We start from the raw sequence: 22,718 nt of genomic DNA, 5'->3' as shown, positions 1-22,718 counted from the left end.
CATGGTAGTTAGCTTGGACTCGCATTTGAGAGGATGACTGTTGAAACCCGCATCCAGCCATCCTGGTTTAGGTTTTCTGTGATTTCCCTAAATCGCTTCAGGCAAATGCTGGGATGGTTCCTTTGAAAGGGCATGGCTGGCTTCCTTCCCCATCCTTTCCTAATTCACTGGGACCGATGACATCGCTGTTTTGTCCCCTCCCCCAAATCAATCAACCAACGAAATCCATTTTCATAAACTGTCCATGTATCATCTTAATAATTTGTTGTTGCAGATAAAACTAAAAACAAAATATATTGTAACTGTTCCAGAACACAATTATACAAATTCCATATTCATAATATGAGTAGTTTGACTGTTTGAGAAAGTTGAACGAAATGTAAGATTACATTATGTTCTGTGCGGGACATGGCAACTCTGTTTTGCACTCCACTCATGCCTGTCACAGAGTCAACACTACAGCAATTTCGAACAGACTATACAGAATATTCTAGTCCACCCCCAAGCCACTACCAATCCCAACCCCTTATCACAGGGATCACATCCATATAGCAGACCAAGGTGCAAGATCTGATCAATCCACACACGCAGCCCTTCTTACTGCAGTCATGTCACAAGCTTATCCTACCCATTTGGAGGCCATGCCACCAAAAAGCAACCATATCATATACCAGCTCTGCTGAAAACACTGCACACCCTTTTATATTGGTATGACTGCCAATCAGCTGTCTACCAGAATGAATGGCCAAGGCCAAACTACTGTCAAGAACAAATTTGACCAACCTGTAGCAAAACATGCTCAATTTCAATGGCTGCTTCACAACCTGAACCATCTGAATCCTCCTCTCCATCACCAGCTTCTCTGAACTACAAAAATGTAAGTTATCCTTAGAACACATCCTACGTTCCCATGATCATCCTGGCCTCAATTTCAGGCAATTTATTACCCCCGCACCCTCCACCCAGCAGTTCCCCTTCCTCCATCCCATCACCCCCTCCCAGTTCACATCCTCATGTCACCTTCAGCATGTGCCACTTCCCACAGGCTACAACAATTACACCTGCCAGCCCTACCTCTCGCATTCCCAGCTGGCTTCCTTCTGAACTGCTACCCACCAGCCCCCCAGCATTGACACTGTCAATTTAGCTGGTACTATGTACGGGCACAGGCACACGCGCATGCTCCTGTATATATTAATGCCAGAAGCTAGCAAGTTTTCCTTCTTATGTGTGTGCCTATCAACAACTCAAGCTGTTTCTTTTTGGTGAGTGGTCTCCTTTAACCATAAAGTATTTACAATGGAAGTAACAACAGAAAGTCGCAGAATTCAAGCTTATGACAGTAAGAGAAAGAAACTACAAGCAGCCAGAGAGAGACTATGACATGGTACAGAATGGAGCTCCTTCAAATCAATCAAATGGATTGGTGATCAGAAGCCACTTTCCTAGGGTGCTGAAACCTTCAGTCAGCTGAATGGAAGTTTATATAAGCTATAAGCAAATCAGCTGATGGACTGGTAAACTGTCATTTGTTTCATTTTTCAAGCAATTCCAGACGTAGATTTCAATTTCGATAGAGATTATATGTTAGTACACTCCAGGGTTGGTTTCTTTTACAAATATAAAATCTTGCAAATATAGTGTAAGAATTATTGTTTTATTAATCTGTCTATCATAACTTCACCTTACAAACAGTAGAGACTTGTGACACTAGGGCTTCATAACATTGCCATTCACATTTACTAAGTAAAGGGCAATGTTTATATCCCCTTGCTTAGTCAGTTTAATGACCATGAACTTCTTTAATCACAATGAGACAATTTGTGGAAAACACATCAATGATTAGTGGACACTACGAAAATAACAAATAACTGCTGAAGACATTCACAATAATCTAAATATTTCTTTTTGCAACGCTTGGCTTCAGTCTCTGCAATATAGTGTAGCAAAATGCACATATTCCTCATCTCTTTGTTGCACTGTAACATGTGGACAACAGAGTGGCTCCCTTGGTAAAAGCTCAAAACAACACTGCACATATCCAACAGTTCCCACTAACATCCCATACTCAACAAACAGCCCCATTTCACATGCAATAACAGAAAACCAGGTCATCACAAGGATGCAGGCATGTGAAGTGCTTTCCTTTATTTCCATTCTCATACAAAATATTTGCAACAGTGAAGAATCTCCCTGCATATTCTGCCAGCACATCTCCTTTGCACTTTCTTTTTAGAACCATTTGTTAGAACTAGAACGTCGACAGAAAGATTACTTTTTTAATATCAAGGGACAATGAGCACGTGCACTATATGCCAACATGCTAAGGGTTCTGAATATTTATCACATGTTCCCTCAGCAAATGTAAAGTACATTTACAAATGTTAGTAGTAGAAACAGTTTCTCCCTGTTTCCAAAGGAAAAAAAAAGATAGAATCCAGTTCTATAGTTCTTTCTCAAGAAGGCTACTTTCGATTACTTCAAAATACAGTATGATCATTCACATATACATAGTGTGTCCCAGATCTGTTAGGACTATAGGTGTTAAAAATTAAAGTGATGGCTTATGTCCACAAAATCATTGTATTTATTCAAAATAGTCTCCCTCCAATCACTACACAACTGAAATCATCTTAAAATATTTTGAAAAAGTCACTGTGTGGAAATGCATTTAGTAATGCAGGCAATATTCTTGGATGTCCTTTAACTGCCTAGTAACAGTAGCCTTTCATTGCCAACTTCAATTTACGGAACAACCAGAAGTCAGCTGGAGCCAAATACAATGGGTGATTTGCTGGCACTCGATCTTCACTTTGTAGGCTGAGACATTGTCATGGTGGAGTTACCAGGAACCCACCTCTTGGGATTCGGGACAAATTCAATGAATTCTCATTCACAAATCGTGGAGAACACTGAGATAACATTCAGAATTAATGGTTTGTCCTTCTGGTACAAACTCTTGCAAATGATTCCTTTGGTATCAAAGGAAAACTTTTAGCACTGTTTTCACAAAACTCTTCTGCAAGTGCACTTTCTTTGGTTTCTACTTATGTGGGCTTGTATTGGAAACACCATGTCTCATCACCAGTTATAATCAATTTCATAAAATCAGTGGCTCTTTGGGCTGCCTGTAACAGGCCTTTGCAGTGGTGGACTCTGCCATGTTTTTCATCATTTGAAACTGCCTGCACACAAACCACGCAGTTTCCTTTTGCCCAGATCTTCAATCAAAATTCCATGCATACTAGTTTTTGGTATTCTTGACAGCTTGTCAGTGAATAGTGCACAAGTACATCTACCCGATGCAATGAATACAGCAACTTTTTGCACATTTTCGTCTGTGAGACATGTTCATGGCTTTGATGCTCGTGGTGCGGCCTTCAATTGCTCCCTGCAATCATGAAATATTGCATACCACTGAAAAACATTTGAATGACTTAAACAATCACTACCATAAACACTTTTTAGCGTATCAAATATTTCGTTGCCTCATTTGCATAACTTAAACAAAAATGATGTTGCCTTGCTGCTCCACTGTCATTTTCCAAGTAGTGTCAGATAAGTATTGTTATATTCACAGCCAGGACACCTGCTGCAGCGATGCAAAGTCTTTGGCCTACTACATGGCTGCTGTTGAAATTTCCAAGGTTCATAACACCTCAATTCACCACAAGAGAGCATTGCTGTTTGGAACGTCACACGAGCAGTTCTAACGGAACTAGAACACACTATGTATGCTTACATTCCAGAATTTCTCTCATTACAATGTACCTGGACTCTGCCATCATAGCTGATGCTTGAATTAAAAGTTGTGTCTGATGATCTGTATTGTATGCTCTTGCATATGCAACATTGTCAAGTACATCACTTCCAGATAACTTATATCGTTCTGAAACTGCAAGTAAACGCTCAGGTCGGAATGTACCTTCAGTATCAATGTACAAGCACTTGCCCTCTCCTCCACTTTGATCTATAGGAAGCTGCAAAGAGAATTGGGAAATATAAATGGCCAAGGCTGTAAGTAATCTAATGGTTCTCAAATGAATGAGAGTTTCCTTAAACAAGTAAACACCAATGCTAGAGCATTTTATTTTAAAAAGTGTAATGTAAGCAAAAATTATGTGAAACTATGAATTATTCACTTTATAATTTACAAAATTTATTTAGGCAATTCTTTATACTCACTGAGGTTTAGACATCTGTTACTACTCACCTGACATGTAACAGCTAATGTGTGACAAATTTGTGTTTTACCAGTTCGAAATTCACCAAATATTTCAGTGATGGAGCCTGTTTCTATTCCCCCACCAAGCAACTTATCTAGTTCCTTTGAACCAGTTGTAAGCTGTATTATTTCTGAACGTTTCTGATGAAACTCAGTTGCTGTTGTAAAGCCCATTGGTACTAGCTTAGAAGCTTCCAGCTGCAATACGCCAGTTTTATAGATTAATAACAAGGTATGAGTTTTGCAGATACTGATATGCAACAGTTGTTTCACAAGAAAATAAAAATTACAGCTCTTATCACCTAGGTGATGCATTATGGTTGTTACCAACACATACTCATTTGGAGGGGCATTTGGAGGTTCATTTCTATGGAGATTTAATTCGCACGTGAACTGCTGCATTTTTTGTGTTCATATGAAATGAAGAATCACTTACCGCCCTCACTGACCACTTGCAGTGGCAATTTTAAAGTAACACACAGTTTTACTCATCAAGATCTCAACAACCTGCCAAGCAACTTCAAATTGCTGATCAGCAGCAAATATTTTAATACTTATGTCACCTCATTGTGCTTTGCTCATTGATTTTCAGATGAAATGATACTAATTAAAAACAGTTAATAGTTTTTCATAGTATAATATACAAGGTCAGTTCAAACTATCAACTACATAAAATACCTCTTCCATATACAGGGTGCCCCAAAATATTCAGGGATGTGACAGGAATGATCACTCGAAGCACAAATGTCTAGTAAACATGGGCTCTAATATATATACCTTAAGAGCTAGAGCACTACTTCATCTTTGGTACTGTGAAATGAATATCTTCTATTGCGAGCTCTTTGCTTTCCATAATTTTTGAGATGGTAGTATGGACCAAGGAAGAAAAAAAAAAAGGAAAAAAAAAAAACATTAAATATGTACTCTAAAGTTCGTACATTAAAGAGCTGTGAACATTTGTTGATCTTTGACACCGTGAAACTCATCTTTTCTGTTGAACAAATGCGAATAGCTCTTAAGGCATGCATTTTAAAGCCCATGTTTACAAGACTTTTTGTTTCGTGTTTTAGTCCACATTACTTCCTCCTATAATACGGAAAGCAAAGAGCTTGCAATATAACAGATTTGTTTCACAGTATCGAAGATCATTCCTAACATATCCCTGAATGATGATCATTCCTCCTGGGGCACACTGTACATTCCTGTATTTAACATTCACCTGAAAGCAGGTAGCAACCAACACCCAAGCTGTTAACTGATAGTGGTCAAATCGAACTGTCTCATATATGGGTCATCAGAAAGATCTTGGTACCAATTATGAACAAAATATTAATTGCACATAGCTCACTTCAATCTATGTTTCTTTCAAAGTACCCCCTCCTCCATCCACACATGTGAGTATATATCCGTGCAATTCTTCAAAACACCACAGTAATCATAAACAGAAGATACCTGTAGCTTCCACATCACATTTTCTGTGGGGGGGGGGGGGGGGGGGGAAGAGACTATCTACCCCGCCCCCCTTTTTTCACAAATGTTAATTGTTGTTGTTGTGGTCTTCAGTCCGGAGACTGGTTTGATGCAGCTCTCCATGCTACCCTATCCTGCGCAAGCTTCTTCATCTCCCAGTACTTACTGCAACTCACATCCTTCTGAATCTGCTTAGTGTATTCATCTCTTGGTCTCCCTCTACGATTTTTACCCTCCACGCTGCCCTCCAATGCTAAATTTGTGATCCCTTGATGCCTCAGAACATGTCCTACTAACCGGTAAAATTAATTACTATATTAAAAAAACAGTTTTAGATGTCTAATGTAACATACTCATTTCTTTTTCTTACTAGATTGATAGCGATGTTTTGCTGAAATTTATGTTGGCAATAAATTCTTACTAAAGGCATTGGTGGACCTATACCCATGATGTACGTATTTTCTATAACTGCTTCTTATCCATTTACTTGAATAACATATTTGAAAATGGCAGCAGTATTTTATTTGGATACAAAAAATAGGATAGCTCTGTAAAAATCATGATTCCTCCTACATACTTATTTATAAGTAGAATATTAGTTTTGAATGTAACAATTAAATTGTGGAGGCAGCACTCAGGAATCAGTCTTATTATGGATCCAGAAGTATACAACACAATATGCGGTCAAAATCCAATGCAATATAACAGGCACATGTGATAGACCGAGTCGGGTTGCATTATTGCTGAATGTTTACTGGCTGATTACATGATTTAACAACTACAATGTTTCTGCAAGAGGTGGAAATGGGCAAGCACCATATCAAGTGTTGTCCTTACAATTTCTATAAAATCTTCACAAAACTGCTTATGCCATTTGAATGCTTGTAATTTTTTTCACTGTATCATCATTCATTTCCATTGTGACAAACAAGTGTATATGCTTGGTTGATTTCTTAATCCAACATCATGCAAATTGTGTGTCAACTAGTGCTAGTTACTTGACAAGATCTTGTCTTAAGATGAGTGTTGTCAGAAGAATATTCCTGTTGACAATAAGTTGTCAGAAACTGTACATTGACTCCAGGTACATTTTTCACTCTACTACACTATGTGATCCAAAGTATCCGGACACCTGGCTGAAAATGACATAAAAGTTCGTGGCATCCTCCATCGGTAATACTGGAATTCAATATGGTGTTGGCCCACCCTTAGCCTTGATGACAGCTTTCTTGGGGAATGGCAGCCCATTCTTCACAGAGTACTGCACTGAGGAGAGTTATCGATGTCGGTCGGTGAGGCCTGGCACGAAGTCGGCATTCCAAAACATCCCAAAGGTGTTCTACAGCATTCATGTCAGGAATCTGTGCAGGCCAAGGATGTTACTGTCACGTAACCACTCCGCCACAGGCCAGGCATAACAAACAGGTTCTCAAACGTGTTGAAAGATGCGATCACCATCTCCTAATTGCTCTTCAACAGTGGGAAGCAAGAAGGTGCTTAAAACATCAGTGTAGGCCAGTGCTCTGATAGTGCCATGCAAATTAACAAGAGGTGCAAGCCCCCTCCATGAAAAACATGACCACACCATAACACCACCGTCTCTGAATTTTACTGTTGGCACTATGCACGCTGGCAGATAACGTTCACCGAGCATTCACCATACCCATACACTGCCATCGGATCGCCACATTGTGTACTGTGATTCATCACTCCACACAACGTTTTTACACTGTTCAGTCGTCCAATGTTTACGCTCCTTACACCAAGCGAAGCCTCGTTTGGAAGTTTACCAGCATGATGTGTGGCTTACGAGCAGCCGCTTGACCACGAAATCCAAGTTTTCTCACCTCCTGCCCAACTGTCATAGTACTTGCAGTGGATCCTGATGCAGTTTGGAATTCCTGTGTGATGGTCTCAATAGATGTCTGCCTATTATACATTACTACCCTCTTCAACTGTCGGCGATCTCTGTCAGTCAACAGACAATGCTGGCCTCTATGTGTTTGTGCTGTATGTGCCCCTCCACATTTCCACTTCACTATCACATCGGAAACAGTGGACCTAGGGATGTTCAGGAGTGTGGAAATCTATCGTACAGACGTATGACACAAGTGACACCCAATCACGTGACCATGTTCGAAGTCTGTGAGTACCACGGAGTGCCCCATTCTGCTCTCTCACGATGTCTAATGACTACTGAGGTCACTGATATGGAGTACCTGGCAGTAGGTGTCAGAACAATGCACCTAATATGAAAAATGTATGTTTTTGGGGGTTTCCAGATACTTTTGATCACATAGTGTATGTATAAGTGAACATTTCTGTGGCAAAGATGTTACAGTACAGAATAAATGTAATAGTACTAAACCATCAGTATTTAAAAGAACTGCAATGAAAACAACAGAACTACATACCAATAATTTATCAGCTTTAGCTTCACTTATGCCTTTAATTGCTAGCAGCTGTTTCTTAGGAGCAAATGCCACAGCTTCAACTGTATGAAATCCAGCTTCTTCCAGTTTTTTGACATCCGCAGCACTGATCCCATGTGCCTGTCAATTCAAGAATGATACCAATGATTGTCTTCCAGTAATAACAACACTATGAATTTGGATAAATTATTATTTACCACACACAAGAAGTGCAACAGACAGGCAAATTTAAAAGTAGACTGTTGGTTATAATAAGCTATTGTACAAAGTCCTACATCAGATGAAGAAACACAGACACACGCCAACTCATATATGCATAATTCACATATACATGGCCACTGCAAATTTCAGGTGCTGTCACCCAACTCGGCTTGGGTAGCTAGCGGAGATACAGAACACGTGTGGGCCGGGTAGGTGGAGGAAAAGCTGGTATTACACTACCATATTTCTTTGACAAAGTTGATACGTCAAACATTTGTATCAAAGAAATTTGACAGTGTAATGGGGAACTATGTCAAATCTCAACTTTTGTCAAAGAAATATGATCAAATCTAGAATCCTGCCATAGATTTGATCATAAAAGTCATTTGTCTTCTGTTCACTGCAATGTGAAATGTAATTGCTTGGAGTGCTGGCATCACTATATCTATCTGATGTATCTGTATTGTGTCTGTAAATGTGGCTTCAAAGTTGGTGTGTTTCTTCGACTCTCCTCAATACCCTTTTCTCGACTAGGGTGAAGATGGAGGGTGAAAAAGGGGCACAATGCATGCTATTAATCGTATGGTGATGGGCGGGTGGAGTATGCTACAAACAGTTTCATATTTACAATCACAGCTACAGCCACCCATCTCCACATCTGGAAACATCCAGGCAACTTTTCAGCAAGCCAGGATACAAGATGTGGCAATAATCTAAAATTAAAAAAAAAAAAAATTCTTAGCTTTCCATTCCATTCTGTCTACTCTTGAACTCTGGATGTCCCAAGTTGAAAAGTGCTTCATCTGTTTCATCTTTCTATTAATGTTGTTATTGTTGGAACACTAATTTTATTAATTAAATTATTTAAAAATAAAAATAGTTCACATTGCCCATATAGTGTACTAAACATTTATTTAATCTTCAGATATTCACCCTTCAGTGCTTTGTAAATCACTTCACATGTTTCTGGAATTATTTTGTTACTGTACACTGTGGTATTCGAGTGCTGTATTGTAAACTAGAGTAGGTCTCCCCTGTTTTGAGAAACTGCAATATTTCGGTAAGCCTGTCTTCTGCACATATAGCATTTCTCAAGTGAGTATTCTGTTTTGTAACATGAGAAGCCACTTTACTGAGAAAATAATGAAATGCACTCCCATCCATTCGCAAGTAATTTATATAAGACTTGATGTCCTCCACTTGCAGCTCTCTTAACAAATTTTGTTGAATGGTATTATTATCTTGAAATTACCCATGGCTCCACCCTAGTGTGTTTCCTTTCTTTTTGCTGCTTTTTCTTCCAAATGCACAAACGGTGCAACTGTGATACAAGCAACTGCAGTTAAAAGCAACTGCAGCACATAATAACAACAAGTAGTTATTGTCCACCATCTTGAAATTAGACGGAAATTATGACAGCAGTCTAATACATCTTTTTAATGTCACATCAAAGAAATCTGATGAATATTTGATCATGATCCTGTGTCAAAAAAAGGTTATAGTGTAATTCCAGCCATAGCAAGGTAAGGGTGAGAGGAAGACACTGAGCTTGCCTGTGGCAGTGTACAGAGATGTGGTGGAGGCAGGATGGTAGCTACTATGTGCATCATTGGGAGAGCTGTGCTGGTGTGCTAGGTGTGGGGAGGGGGGAGGGATGACAGGTGTGTGTGTGTGTGTGTGTGTGTGTGTGTGTGAGAGAGAGAGAGAGAGAGAGAGAGAGAGAGAGAGAGAGAGAGAAAGAGAGAGGTGGGCTGGATTGGAAGCCGGATAGAGGATAGAGGCAGTTGGGGGAGAGGGGGTGGGGGAGAACTTGTGAAGATGAGGCAAGCTGATAGTTGGGGATGAAAGATGCTGCAGGGAGAGTTCCCACCAGTGTAATTCAGAAAAGCAGCTGCTGTGCTGGTGGTGGTAAGAATCTAGATTACACAAGCTGTGGGTCAGTCATTAAGTCAAACACACAATGTTGTGCATAATTTTTGGTAACTCAGTGGTACAACTGTCTCTTGGCCACAGTTTGGCAGTGGCCATTCACATCGACAGACAACTCATTAGTGGTTGCAGCCAGTCGTTGTTCAATAATTTGCACGATATTTCAACTGGGCACCTGCCAGTCATCTTCAGGTGAGCCGTCGCAGACTGGTGAAAACGTCCTCTGCTCCGCAAGACATAGCATACTGTAACTATTGTGCGCATGTGTCGAAAACTTGATAGATGAATCACACTGCCCACCGGCAGTGCCCTTGCTTGTGGAATAGCTGAACTGTCGCCCTCTGCGTTGCTGTTTGCTGCGGCCGTTGACGCACTCTGTCGTCTTCGGTTAGAGCAAATCGTGTAGATGATGGGATTCCACGCACTGTCCAGCTGGTAGCCGCTGTCACGGTTTAACAGATTTTCCGCCAGTCGTATTTCTACGTATTCTTTAATAATGCAGTCCCAGAAAGACGTTGCTGTGGACAAAATCATTGTTTTCTCATACTCCATTGAATGTCCAGTAGAAATACAATGTTCAGCAATAGCGGACTTGCTTGGCTGCAAAAGGCGGGTGTAATGCTGATGTTCAGCGCAGCATTCTTTCATGGTGCGTGTGGTTTGACCTATGTAAGCCATACCACATTGGCATGGTATCTTGTAAATTCCAGCCTTTCGTAGTAACAGATTGTCCTTAACTGATCCCACAAGGTCCGCAATCTTCAATGGTGGGCAGAAAACCACTTTTACCTGAAATTTTCGCAGAATTCTTGCTATTTTAAACGAAGTGTTCTCAACAAAAGGAAGAAAGGGTAAAGATTGTACCGGCATGTTCTCCTGTTTATTCACTTCCCGTTTCTTAGTTGTAACTGTTAGTGCCCTGTTAATCTGCCGGATGGAATACCCATTTTTGCTGAATACTGTCTTTAGATGGGCAAGTTCTTGAGGTAAGCTATCTGGATCTGAGACAGTATGAGCTCTATGAACAAGTGTTTTAAGCAAATCCATGGTTTGCGATGGGTAATGGAAACTCGATGCTTGCAGATATAAATCAGTATGAGTGGGTTTCCGGTATACTGAATGCCCTAGAGAACCATCATTCTTCCTTCGAACCAGGACATCCAAGAAAGGCAAACAACCATCTTTCTCTATTTCCATGGTGAACCGGATGTTGCTATGAATGGAGTTGATGTAGGAACTCCATTAATTTATCTTCTCCATGAGGCCACACTATGAAAGTGTCATCCACATACCTCCAAAAAACTGTTGGTTTCAGGGCAGCTGATTCAAGTGCTCTCTCCTCAAAATCCTCCATAAAAAGGTTGGCCACCAAAGTTCCTCTTGCAGATTCTTTGACACTGATTGGTAACATGTTTCCTGTTGATATCACTGCTTTGTTCAGGCACCCTCTTTCCTCAACTTATTTTATGTTTAATCAAGAATATTTTGAACAGACTGACGGTGTCGCCATGGGTAGCCCCCTGTCTCCTTCAGTGCTATCGGGGAGGGGGGCGGGGGAGTGTTATCGTGCCACAGACTGTTTTAATCACTTTAGTCGGTATCCCAACCCACCCAGCAGAGTTTTTTATTTTTTAATGATAATATAACATTTTCCACATCCTTTATTGCAATTTTTTTTAAATCTGTAAGATACTCAGCTTCTTGGTGGATTCCAAAGGGATTTACTTTACTCTGATACTCCGCTGCATCAAGATCTGACTTTGCCACATTTATAAAGAATTTATTTACACACTCTGATATTTGAGCAAAGTTTACACTAAAGCTATCATATACTTTAATCCTAGATATTTCATTACTACTCACTCTAACACCTATCTCCGCTTTGACAACCGACCACACTGCTTTTGTTTTACTTTTATGTTGTACGATGAACTTCTTGTTTGCCATTTCTTTGGCTTCCTTCAGAACTTTTTTAAAATATAGTTTCATAATGACAAACACACTCAGTAAAAACCCTGTTTTTATTATATTTCAATTCATTGCGGAGGTTCTTCTTCCTGGCACTAGACATTTTTATACCCAGGTAATCTATTTAAGTTTATTAGTCATTTTGTTGCATGTAGTTCTAAATGGGAAAGTTTCATTAAATATTTCAAGAAAGCTACTTAAAAAATCATTAAAGTTAATATTACGCGCAATATAGCTGCAGTAAGGACATTCAACCACTCTTAACTTATTTCTAAATGTGACAATTTTTTTCATTGAAGTTCCTTTTCATAAGGCTTTTTGTTACATGAAATTTCTTTCATAATTTTTGGTCATTCAACGAATAAAGCAGAGTGGTCAGAGATTCCTAAAACAACGTAAAATTTGTAAAAATCTTCAAATACATAATTTTTTAGAATATTATCAATACAGGTAGCTGACTGTGCATTTACTCTAGTGGGTTGCATGAAGTTTATTTTGAAGCCAAAGTTTTTTATTAAGTCAGTGAATATGGAAACGTCATTGCTTTCAACTATGATATTAATATTGACGTCAGCAGCTATTACTCTCTCTTTCCTTTCTTCTTTAGTGAGCTTTACAAGCAGGCAATGAAATTTCACCACAAAAGCTTCAATTGTAGCTTTCTCTGGTACTCTACATATAGAAACTACTATGGCATTTAGGTCCCTCAACTCGATACAGCAGCTTTCAAGTATACACTCTTCATCCTAATGATTAAAAATCATTTCTTAATACATCAGAATGAGTAAGTATGCAAGTGCCTCCATATGATTTCTCTCGTCTACAAAACCTGTTGGTTAATTCGAAATTTTCAATTTTATTAAGAATTTTAATGTCTTAAGATGCAAGCCAATGTTCATTTAGGCAAAAAACCTTGATAGTTCTACATTCAGATAAAATAATTTGTAATTTGTCCACTTTATGACTTTTGTTTGAAACGTCGGCACTTACACCATTTATATTCAAGTGCATTATGTAGGAACATTCTTTTTATTTATGGTCTCAAGCATACTCTTTCTTAGGTACCGTTTCAGTCTTACTGTTTTCGTTACCAAACACCATTTCTCATCCCCATCACTTCTTATAAGTTTCCCCTATTTTGCAGAATTTTACATGTATCAGCAAATATTTTACTGAACATTTTTAATGCTAATTTATTTTAATGCAGACCGCCTTTATCCAAACATTTATTCCTTAAGAATTTATTCAGATTTATAAACACAGCACCTAGCTCGTAACAGTTTTTGTTTAAATCACAGTTTATTCTCTCAATATATCGATCACTGACTGATCTTCTGTAGATAATACCACTCACCACAATTCTAGACGTTTTGTAAAGGTTACTCGCAGATCGAATTAAATTTCTTGTCCACTTACACTTTCCTCTTCAGTGCTGCTTCTAAGAGAATTTGTACCAGCATGGATGAAGACTCCTTTATAATTCTTCCGAGATGCCTCTGCTGAACCATCCTGCAAGCAATATATGTTGCTAAAGTGTTTCTTCAACTGGTGGGTCATGATTCCTGGACGAACTTCTATTGTGGAATTTGGCACTACCACATTTTTCAGCGGAGACTTGCCTATGACAAGGTTTACACTTGTCCACTTCCATTTATTTTCGGTTCTTGTGATTCCTGCACAAGTTTCTTCCTTAGGTGCAGCAGCCCGTTATTTGTACAATTCCAACCGATTTTGAGGTTATTTTCATCTATCGACTCTGCTGTTTTGTAAAAACATTTTTTCCTGCATTTCAGGTCACAATTTTCTTGCTTCTGCACTATTAATGCGTCTTTTAAGGCATCAATGTTGCTACGAAGCAATTAATAAATTATTCCTGCGAACTCACTGTGGAATCTAGTTTTTGTATTTGCATCCTGTAAACAGTCAAGGCATGACCAATGCATACTGTCGCTAATAAATTTTAGGCATATTTTCACACACCTTCCATGCAGCCACATGTTGCACTTCACACACAGAATTCCTTTTACAACTCATTTCTGACACTTTTTACACATTGCATTATTTAACTTTTACCTATTTATGAGCACTTTTTAGTGAGCACCATCTTGTCTAACCCTAATTCCCCAAAGCTTGTTCCCATGAATGGAGGACCAGTGGTGATGCCAATGTGACACCACTTGCTGACAGAGGGCAACACAGAGATCATCAGAGGGAATAGAACGAGCGGGCCGAGGTACGAGGACAGTAGCCTTGGCAGCAGCATCAGTGGCCTCGTTTCCCATTAGACTGACGTGACCAGGAACCCATATAAACATCACAGTAGCTCCATCAAGAGTAAGCAAGTGACAGCTTTCCTGGACCAGTAGCACTAAGGGATAGGTGGTGTACGGCACACACAGGCTCTGAAGGACACAGAGAGAGTCGGGAGCAGATGACGCAATTGAAAAATGTGTGTCAGTGGAGGTACTGCTTGGCCTGATACAGGGCGAAGAGCTCTGCTGTAAATACTGGGCGGTGTTCCAAAAGCCGATACCAAAAATCAGTGGTGTCAATGAAGAAGGCACACTCGACACCAGGGTCAGTCCAAGACCCATCATCAGTGGACACAAAGGTACTATTGCAATGTTCGGAACAAAGGTTATGGCAACAGAGCAAGGCTGGAGTAGTGTGCTTAGGAAGTGAATGAAGGGCAAGGTGAACATGGACCACAGCACGAATCCAAAGAGGTGAAGGGTTCACACCCATCAGTAAAGTGGCAGGTAGCGTAAAGTTAAGCTGCCAGAGCAAGAGCCGAAAGTGACTCCAGGAGGTAACAGAAAAGAGAGACATGCCCCACACCAGCGATCAAAGGAGTCTTCGCAGAAGAAGGCACAGCGTAGGTGACCAGGCACGGCAGACAAACGGCATGCGTATCTGCAGAGGAGTAAGTCACAGCGGTACGACAGTGTTAGCTCGGTAGCTTCTGCATACAGACTCTCAACCGGGCTATTGTAAAAGGTGCCACGGCCAAACAGATGCCACAATGGTGGAAAGTATTGAGACAGTGTAAAAGGGACAAACATGCAGACACGTAAACGAAACATCTATAGTCTGGTTTTGAACGGACAAGTGACCAGTACAAAGGGAGGAGGGTGGTCCAGTCTGCTCGCCAGGAAGTACTGCTAAGGAAACACAGAACATTGAGGGCCCGCATACAGAGAGCAGCCAGGTAACACGTCAGATGACCAAGAAAGTTTCCTACCAAGTACGAACCCCAGGAATTTCATAGTTTCAACAAATGGAAGAGCAACAGGTGCAAGATGTAAATACATTGGAGGAAACCAACTGCATCACCAGAAATTCATGCAAACGGTTTTGTCAGTTGAAAAGAGAAAGCCACTGTCGATGCTCCATGGCTAAAGACAATCAAGACATCACTGAAAACATGGCTCAAGGAGACAAGTCATTGGAGAACTCCAATAGATCACAAAATCATCAATGAAAACAGAGCCAGAGATGCATGGTGGGAGACAAGCCACAGTAGGGTTAATGACAATAGCAAAGAGGACGACGCTCAGGACAGAACACTGAGGTACACCTATTTCCTGGATAAAGGTGTCCAACGAGGTAGAACCCACACGTGCCTTGAAAACTCAGTGTTTTAAAAATTCCTGAAGGAAATGGGGCATGGGGCCATGGAAGCCCCACGTGTAGAGAATACAGACAATACCAATACTCCAGCAAGTGTCATAGGATTTCTCCAAATCAAAAAATACGGCCACAGTCTGGTATTTCAACAGAAAACCATTCATGAGATTGACAAAGTGATGAGATGGTCAACTGCAGAACGGCACACTCAAAAGGAACACTGTGTAGTGGTTAGTAAATTGGTATGAATCATACGTTCCATCACCTTGCAATCACAGCTGGTGAGAGAAAGGGGGCAATAGCTACACTCATGCTCATAAATTAACGATAATGCTGATACATGGTGAAACAACACTCTGGTGGGTGGTTTGCAGGTTTAAATCACCTCGGGGTATGACCATGCACTGCATTTGACCTGCGGTCATCTGGCAATAGTCCACATACACAGAAGTGTGTTGGTGCATGTCAGAGTACAGTGCAGCGAGTAAGTGTGCAGACGTTTTCAGATGTGCTAATGGTGACTGTGTGTTGAAAATGGCTCAAAGAACACACATTGTTGATGTTATAAGGTGCAGAATACTAGGGCGACTGGAGGCATGTCAAACACAGCAGGTAGTATCACGGGCCCTCCGTGTGCCACAAAGTGTGATCTCAAGATTATGGCAACGATTCCAGCAGACAAGAAACTTGTCCAGGCGCTACAGTACGGGACGTCCACAGTGTACAACACCACAAGAAGACCAATATCTCACCATCAATGCCCACAGACGGCCACAGAGTACTGCAGGTAGCCTTGCTCGGGACCTTACTGCAGCCACTGGAACAGTTGTCTCCACACACACAGTTTACAGACAACTGAACAGACATGGTTTATTTGCCGGGAGACCTGCAAGGTGCATTCCACTGAGCCCTTGTCACAGGAGAGCCCATAAAGCCTGGTGTCAAGAACACAGTACACAGTCATTGAAACAGTCGTCCCAGGTTATGTTCACAGACAAGTCCAAGTATAGTCTAAACAGTGATTCTCGCCGGGTTTTCATCTGGCGTGAACCAGGACCCAGATACCAACCCCATAATGTCCTTGAAAGGGACCTGTATTGAGGTCGCGGTTTGATGGTGTGGGGTGGGATTGTGATTGGTGCACGTACACCCCTGCATGTCTTCGACAGAGGAACTGTAACAGGTCAGGTGTATCGGGACGTCATTTTGAACCAGTATGTCCGCGTTTTCAGGGGTGCAGTGGGTCCCACCTTCCTCCTGATGGATGATAACGCATGGCCCCACTGAGCTGCCATCATGGAGGAGTACCTTGAAACAGAAGATATCACGCGAATGGAGTGACCTGCCTGTTCTCCAGACCTAATCCCCATCAAGCATGTCTGGGATGCTCTCGGTCGACGTATCACTGCACGTCTTCAAAACCCTAAGACAATTGAGGAGCTCCAACAATCACTGGTGCAAGAATGGGAGGCTATACCCCAGCGGCTGCTCGACCACCTGATCCAGAGTGTGCCAACCTGATGTGCGGCCTGCGTAGGTGTGCATGGTGATCATATCCCATATTGATGTTGGGGTACATGCGCAGGCAACTGTGGCGTTTCGTAGCACATGTGTTTCGGGATGGTTTTCTCAACTTATCAGCAATACCGTGGACCTACAGATCTGTGTCGTGTGTGTTCCCTACGTGCCTATGCTATTAGCGCCAGTTTCGTGTAGTGGCACATTGTGTGGCACCACATTCTGCAATTATCCTTAATTTATGAGCACGAAAGTAGAAGGAAGGTGTTTGTCCTTACCAGGCTTAGGTATGGTTATGACAGTGGCTTCACACCAGTCTAGGAAACATGCCCTCTGGCCAGGTGCAATTGTACGTATGAAGGAGAAAGTACTTGGCCTCAAAGCAACATCTGAATATGAATATCATCCGGCCCTGGGGCGGGGATCGAGATGAAGCGAGAGCATGATCTAGCTCCCTAATAGTAAAGGCGGCAATATAGCAGAGAAGAGAAGGGTATCACCCAAGACTCCTCCACTCAATTCCGATGGAGGAAGGCAGGGTGATACTGGGTGGAGCTCGAAATCTCGACAAAATAGCGGCCCAAGGTGTTGGAGATAGCAATACAGTCTGCTGTGACATAATCTGCTGCTGTCAGGCTGGAAATTGTGGAGAGGATCTTGGTCCCAGAGAGCTGTCGGAGGTAGGCCCACATGACGGAAAAGGGAGTGGAACTGTTAAAGAGGAGTTAGAATGTAAATAAAAAATTTTTCACATTTTTGGATTTTTATATCATTATAAAATTGCAATTTTCTGAATAAAATGATATGTATATATACTTATAAACTCACATGGGAAGTATTTTATTTTATTTTTTTAAATATAATCTGCACTGGTTGCAAATGTTAAAATTTTTAAGTGCACTACTTCAAGATCTAACAAAATCGGTAATTTTTTATATAGAAGGCTGTGGATTGCTGTGTTATAAAGGTTAAATTATATGTTTGTATCGTTTCACAGTATAAACACGCATAGTATGTCAAGGTGCTAATGTTTTTCTGAGTAAAAGTGATGATTAGATTGGTAAATCTCTCAAAAAGTAAAGTATGATGCCAAAACGAATAATACCAAGGATTTGTTGAAAATGGAGCAGGCAGTATGGGCTACCTTCTTCCACAGTCAGTCAACTGATGGAAAACCAGTACACCACCTTTGCCCTCCTGGACCTGATTCACGGTGCAATTGCCGCAATACCCAGTACTCGAACAGTTCATACTGCCATAAACATTCCATCCCAGCAGCAGCCATGGGTGTCATAAAACCTATTTACAGAGACCTGGCAAATCCTGAATTACTGAAGAAGTGTCTGCATGGTCAGACTCAAAATCCCAATGAGTCATTCAATAATCTTATATGGACTCACTTATCAAAAAACGTTTTTGTTGGAATGAAGACACTAAAGTTGGGAGGGGGGATCAGTGATGCTGTTATTGCTTTAAATGATGGCAACATTGGTAAGGTGAAAGTGCTACAGCATATGGGAATTAATCCTGGAGCAAACTGCATCAGAGATCTTAAACAGATGGACAAGGTTCGGTTTGATAAAGCAGAGTATGCAGCACAGTTGGCCACTAAGGAGTCCAGAAAGAAGAAAAGAAGAAAACACTTGCAAAAAAATCAAGAGGATGATATACAATATGGTGCAGGGTGTTTCTGAGTGACAAAAAATAAAAAATAAAGCATAGTTTAAGTGAGTTACAGTCTTTCGAAACTTTAGAAGCCATTCCTGAAAATTTACATTTTCTGTTGCATTTTCCCCTAAATCTCAGAAACCACTTTGAGTAGAGTATTCGACTTCTCAGGGAGTAACAACATACATATCCTGCGTCTGCTGAACTAAAAGAACACAATGTTTGGGATGGGTGCCACCCAGGAGTGGAGGGAGGGGGTGGGAGGGGGGGAGGAAAAGGAAGGGGGGCAGGGAGGGAGGAGGGGGGAGTACGCAAAGGTAGATGAGAGATTCACAGTGTGAGGTCTAGCAAACTTCCTCCGGGCCTCAAAGTAGCTGAGACACTGAAGGATCTTTATTTCCTGGATGCTTTTTTTCTTTGTGAACACTGAACACTCCAGAGAGTGGGGAGAATGTAGACCAGATCAGTTTACACCGTTAGTCGGTGGATTGCAAGGGCTCCCCACATAAAGAGGGTGGCCACAGTCACCACAGATGGGAGTGGCATCGCATTGCAAGGACATGTGGCCAGACTTGAGCCAGCGAAAGCAATGCATGGGAAGTGGAATGAATCATTTGACATCGCATCTGTATACCATCACCTTAACTTTCTCAGACAGGGTATCCCTCTCAAATACCAGGATGAAAACACCAGTGGCTACACGATTGTCCTTAGGGCCTCTCTGGACACGCCAGACAAAATTAATGCCACATCATTCCACATTAGCCCCAAGTTCATTGTCAGACTGGAGGAGAAGTCCCTATGGAAAATTACACCTTGTGTCATACTGAGAGACTTTTGAGGAGTGACATTCACTGGGATGTCTCCTAAATGGTCACAGACACGGAGGGAGGCTGAGTGGCTGGCAGAAGTTGTCTTTATAAGGAAGGAGCCAGATCTCATCTTGGTTAAGGACTCAACTTCACAGAACTTGTCTTCAATGTGTTCCACAAAAACAGGGTTTCACCCCACAATGGTGGGTGGAATGTGTCTTGACAACATGACATCCATGGTCCAAAACATTGGACTTACTGACAACCAGTCTTCTCATGTAGTTCATCTTTTGCTCCCTCGTTTGCTCCCTCTCCGTTCCATATCATACCCTGGCTGCTATATGCGGCTCCTGACATACCAGTGCACAGTGCAAAGTCAATGCTAACCCAATCACACAATGTAGGTTACTGTTCACTTGTACATAAGTTCCCCAATCATACTTTAATCATCAATGGAGGCTCTAATCATCCAAAAACAAATTGGAAAAAATACAGTTTTATTAGTGGTGGAACAGCCTGTGAAACATTACTATATGCATTCTCTGACAACTACCGAGAACAGATGGTTCGGAACTCCACTTATGACAGAAATATATTGGATCCAATGGCAACAAATAGACCCGACTTCTTTGAGTATTTCCACATCGAAACAGGTTTCAGTGGCCGTAACATGGTTGTGACAATAATGATTAATAAAGTACAAGGGACAACTAAAACAAGCAGAAAGATCTATATGTTCAGCAAAATAGATAAAAAATCAGTAGTGTCATATCTCAATGAGGAACTTGGAACTTTCAGCACACAGCAGGAGCATGTAGAAGAACTATGGCATAAGTTTAAAACAATCAGCACACAGCAGGAACTTTGGCAAAAGTTTAAAACAATAGTTGACCACGCACTGGATAGATACATACCCAGCAGAACAGATCATAATGGGAGGGAACCTACATGGTATAGTCACTGTAAAGAAACTTCTAAGAAAACAGAGACAACTGCATAGTAAGTGTAAAACAAAGACAGAGAGAGAGAGAGAGAGAGAGAGAGAGAGAGAGAGACATGCTGAATGAAATGTATTTGGCTGTCAAGAGACCAGGCCTTCAGTGCCTACTGTACCAGAATATTATCAAATAATCTTTCACAAAACCCGAAGAAATTCTGGTCATATGTAAGGGCTGTTAGTGGCACCAAAGTTAGTGTCCCGATTCTAGCAAATGAGACAGAAATTGAAATTGAGGACAGCAAAGCAAAAGCTGAAATGCTTAATGCCATTTTCAAATGTTCCTTTACAATTGAAAACATAGGAGAACTGCCCCAATTTTACCCTCATACCACTGGAAAGACGAGCAAAATCACTATTAGTGTCAGTAGTGTTGAGAAACAGCCGAAATCGTTAAAATTAAACAAAACTCCAGGGCGCCATAGAATTCCCATCAGATTCAATACTGAATTTGCAGCTGCATTTGTCCCTCTTCTAATTATAATCTGCCATACATCCCTCGAACAAAAAACTGTGCCTAGTAGTTGGAAGAAAGCACAGGTTACATCCGTCTACAAGAAGGGAAGTAGATGTGATCCACAAAACTATTAACCAATATCTTTGATGTAGTTTTGTTGTAGAATCTTAGAACACATTCTGAGCCCAAACATTTATTGTCATAGTTCAATTGCAAGGAGAATCAAATGACTTCTGTGACTGGATTGAGGACTTTTTGTTATTTTGGATGGAGAGTCATCATAAGATGTATACGTAACTTTGGGTGTGACCCAGAAAAGTGTGTTGGAATCCCTTGCTATTCATCTTGAATCTTAAATCACCTTACAGACAATATTAATAGTAACCTCAGACTTTTTGCAGATGACGCAGGTATCTACAGTGGAGTACTGTTCAGAAGACTTGTTAAGACATCAAAGTGGTGCAAAGACTGGTAACTTGCTTTAAAGGTTCAGAAATGTAAAATTGTGCATATCCTGTGACTACAATATCAATTAGTTGCAGCTGAAATCAGCCAATGCATACAAATACCTGGGTGAAACACTTTGCAGAGATGTGAAATGGAATGATAACATAGACCCACTTGTGGGTAAAGCAGATGGTAGACTTCGGTTCACCGCTAGAATACTGGGGCAGTGGAATCCGTCTACAAAGGATATTCCTTACAAATCACTTGTGCGATCCATTCTAGAATATTGCTCAAATGTGTGGGATCTGTACAAAATAGGACTAGCTGGCACTATTGAAAATATACAGAGGAGGGCAGCATGAATGGTCACCGTTTTGTTTGAATCATGGGAAAGTGTCACAGAGATACTGAAGGATCTGAAGTGGCACACTCTTGAAGATAGATTTAACTACGCCTAGAAATTCTACTAACATAGTTTCAAGAACTGGCTTTAAATGATGGTTCTACGAATACACTACAATCTCCTACATATTGCTCACATACGGGTCGTGAGGACGAGAGTAGAATAATTACAGCATGCACAGACGCATTCAAACAATCATCCTCTCCGCACTCCGTACATGAATGGAATGGGAAGAAACTCTAATAACATACCCTGCCACGTACTTCACAGTGATTTGCAGAGTATAGATGGAGACGTCAGTGCATTACTAGGGTTTCTGTTGTAACTGGAACGCATGCCTGAAAACTTTTTCCTGCCGGCACACTCAAAAATTTCTGTGCTGGTAGGTTCACCTATAAGCTGTAACTTCTGGAAATTAAATCTACCAACACAAAAGAAAAGCAGTGGATTTTACTTCCTCTCAATATTTCCACATGAGACTTAAAACACTCAGTTTAAAAGACTTTGACAATAGCTTCAGTATTCAGAGGAGTTAATTTTGTTTGGATCTCAGACATTTTGATG

The 22,718-nt window shown here is 40.9% G+C and overlaps 1 protein-coding gene across 1 annotated transcript in view; it reads right to left on the bottom strand.

Moving 5' to 3' along the window:
* Positions 1-22,718, bottom strand: part of LOC126236764 (DNA repair protein RAD51 homolog 1) — an 80,525-nt gene that overhangs the window by 40,109 nt on the left and 17,698 nt on the right. The window contains exons 2-4 of the mRNA XM_049946328.1: positions 8,110-8,247; positions 4,214-4,423; positions 3,772-3,980 (exon numbers count right to left, since the gene is read on the bottom strand). Of these exons, the coding sequence (XP_049802285.1) occupies positions 3,772-3,980; positions 4,214-4,423; positions 8,110-8,247 (557 nt within the window). The remainder of the gene's footprint in view (positions 1-3,771; positions 3,981-4,213; positions 4,424-8,109; positions 8,248-22,718) is intronic.

Source organism: Schistocerca nitens, chromosome 1, assembly GCF_023898315.1.
Source record: "Schistocerca nitens isolate TAMUIC-IGC-003100 chromosome 1, iqSchNite1.1, whole genome shotgun sequence".
Lineage (NCBI taxonomy): Eukaryota > Metazoa > Arthropoda > Insecta > Orthoptera > Acrididae > Schistocerca > Schistocerca nitens.
Note: the sequence above shows the minus strand (reverse complement) of the source record. Positions and strands in the feature narration are given on the sequence as shown.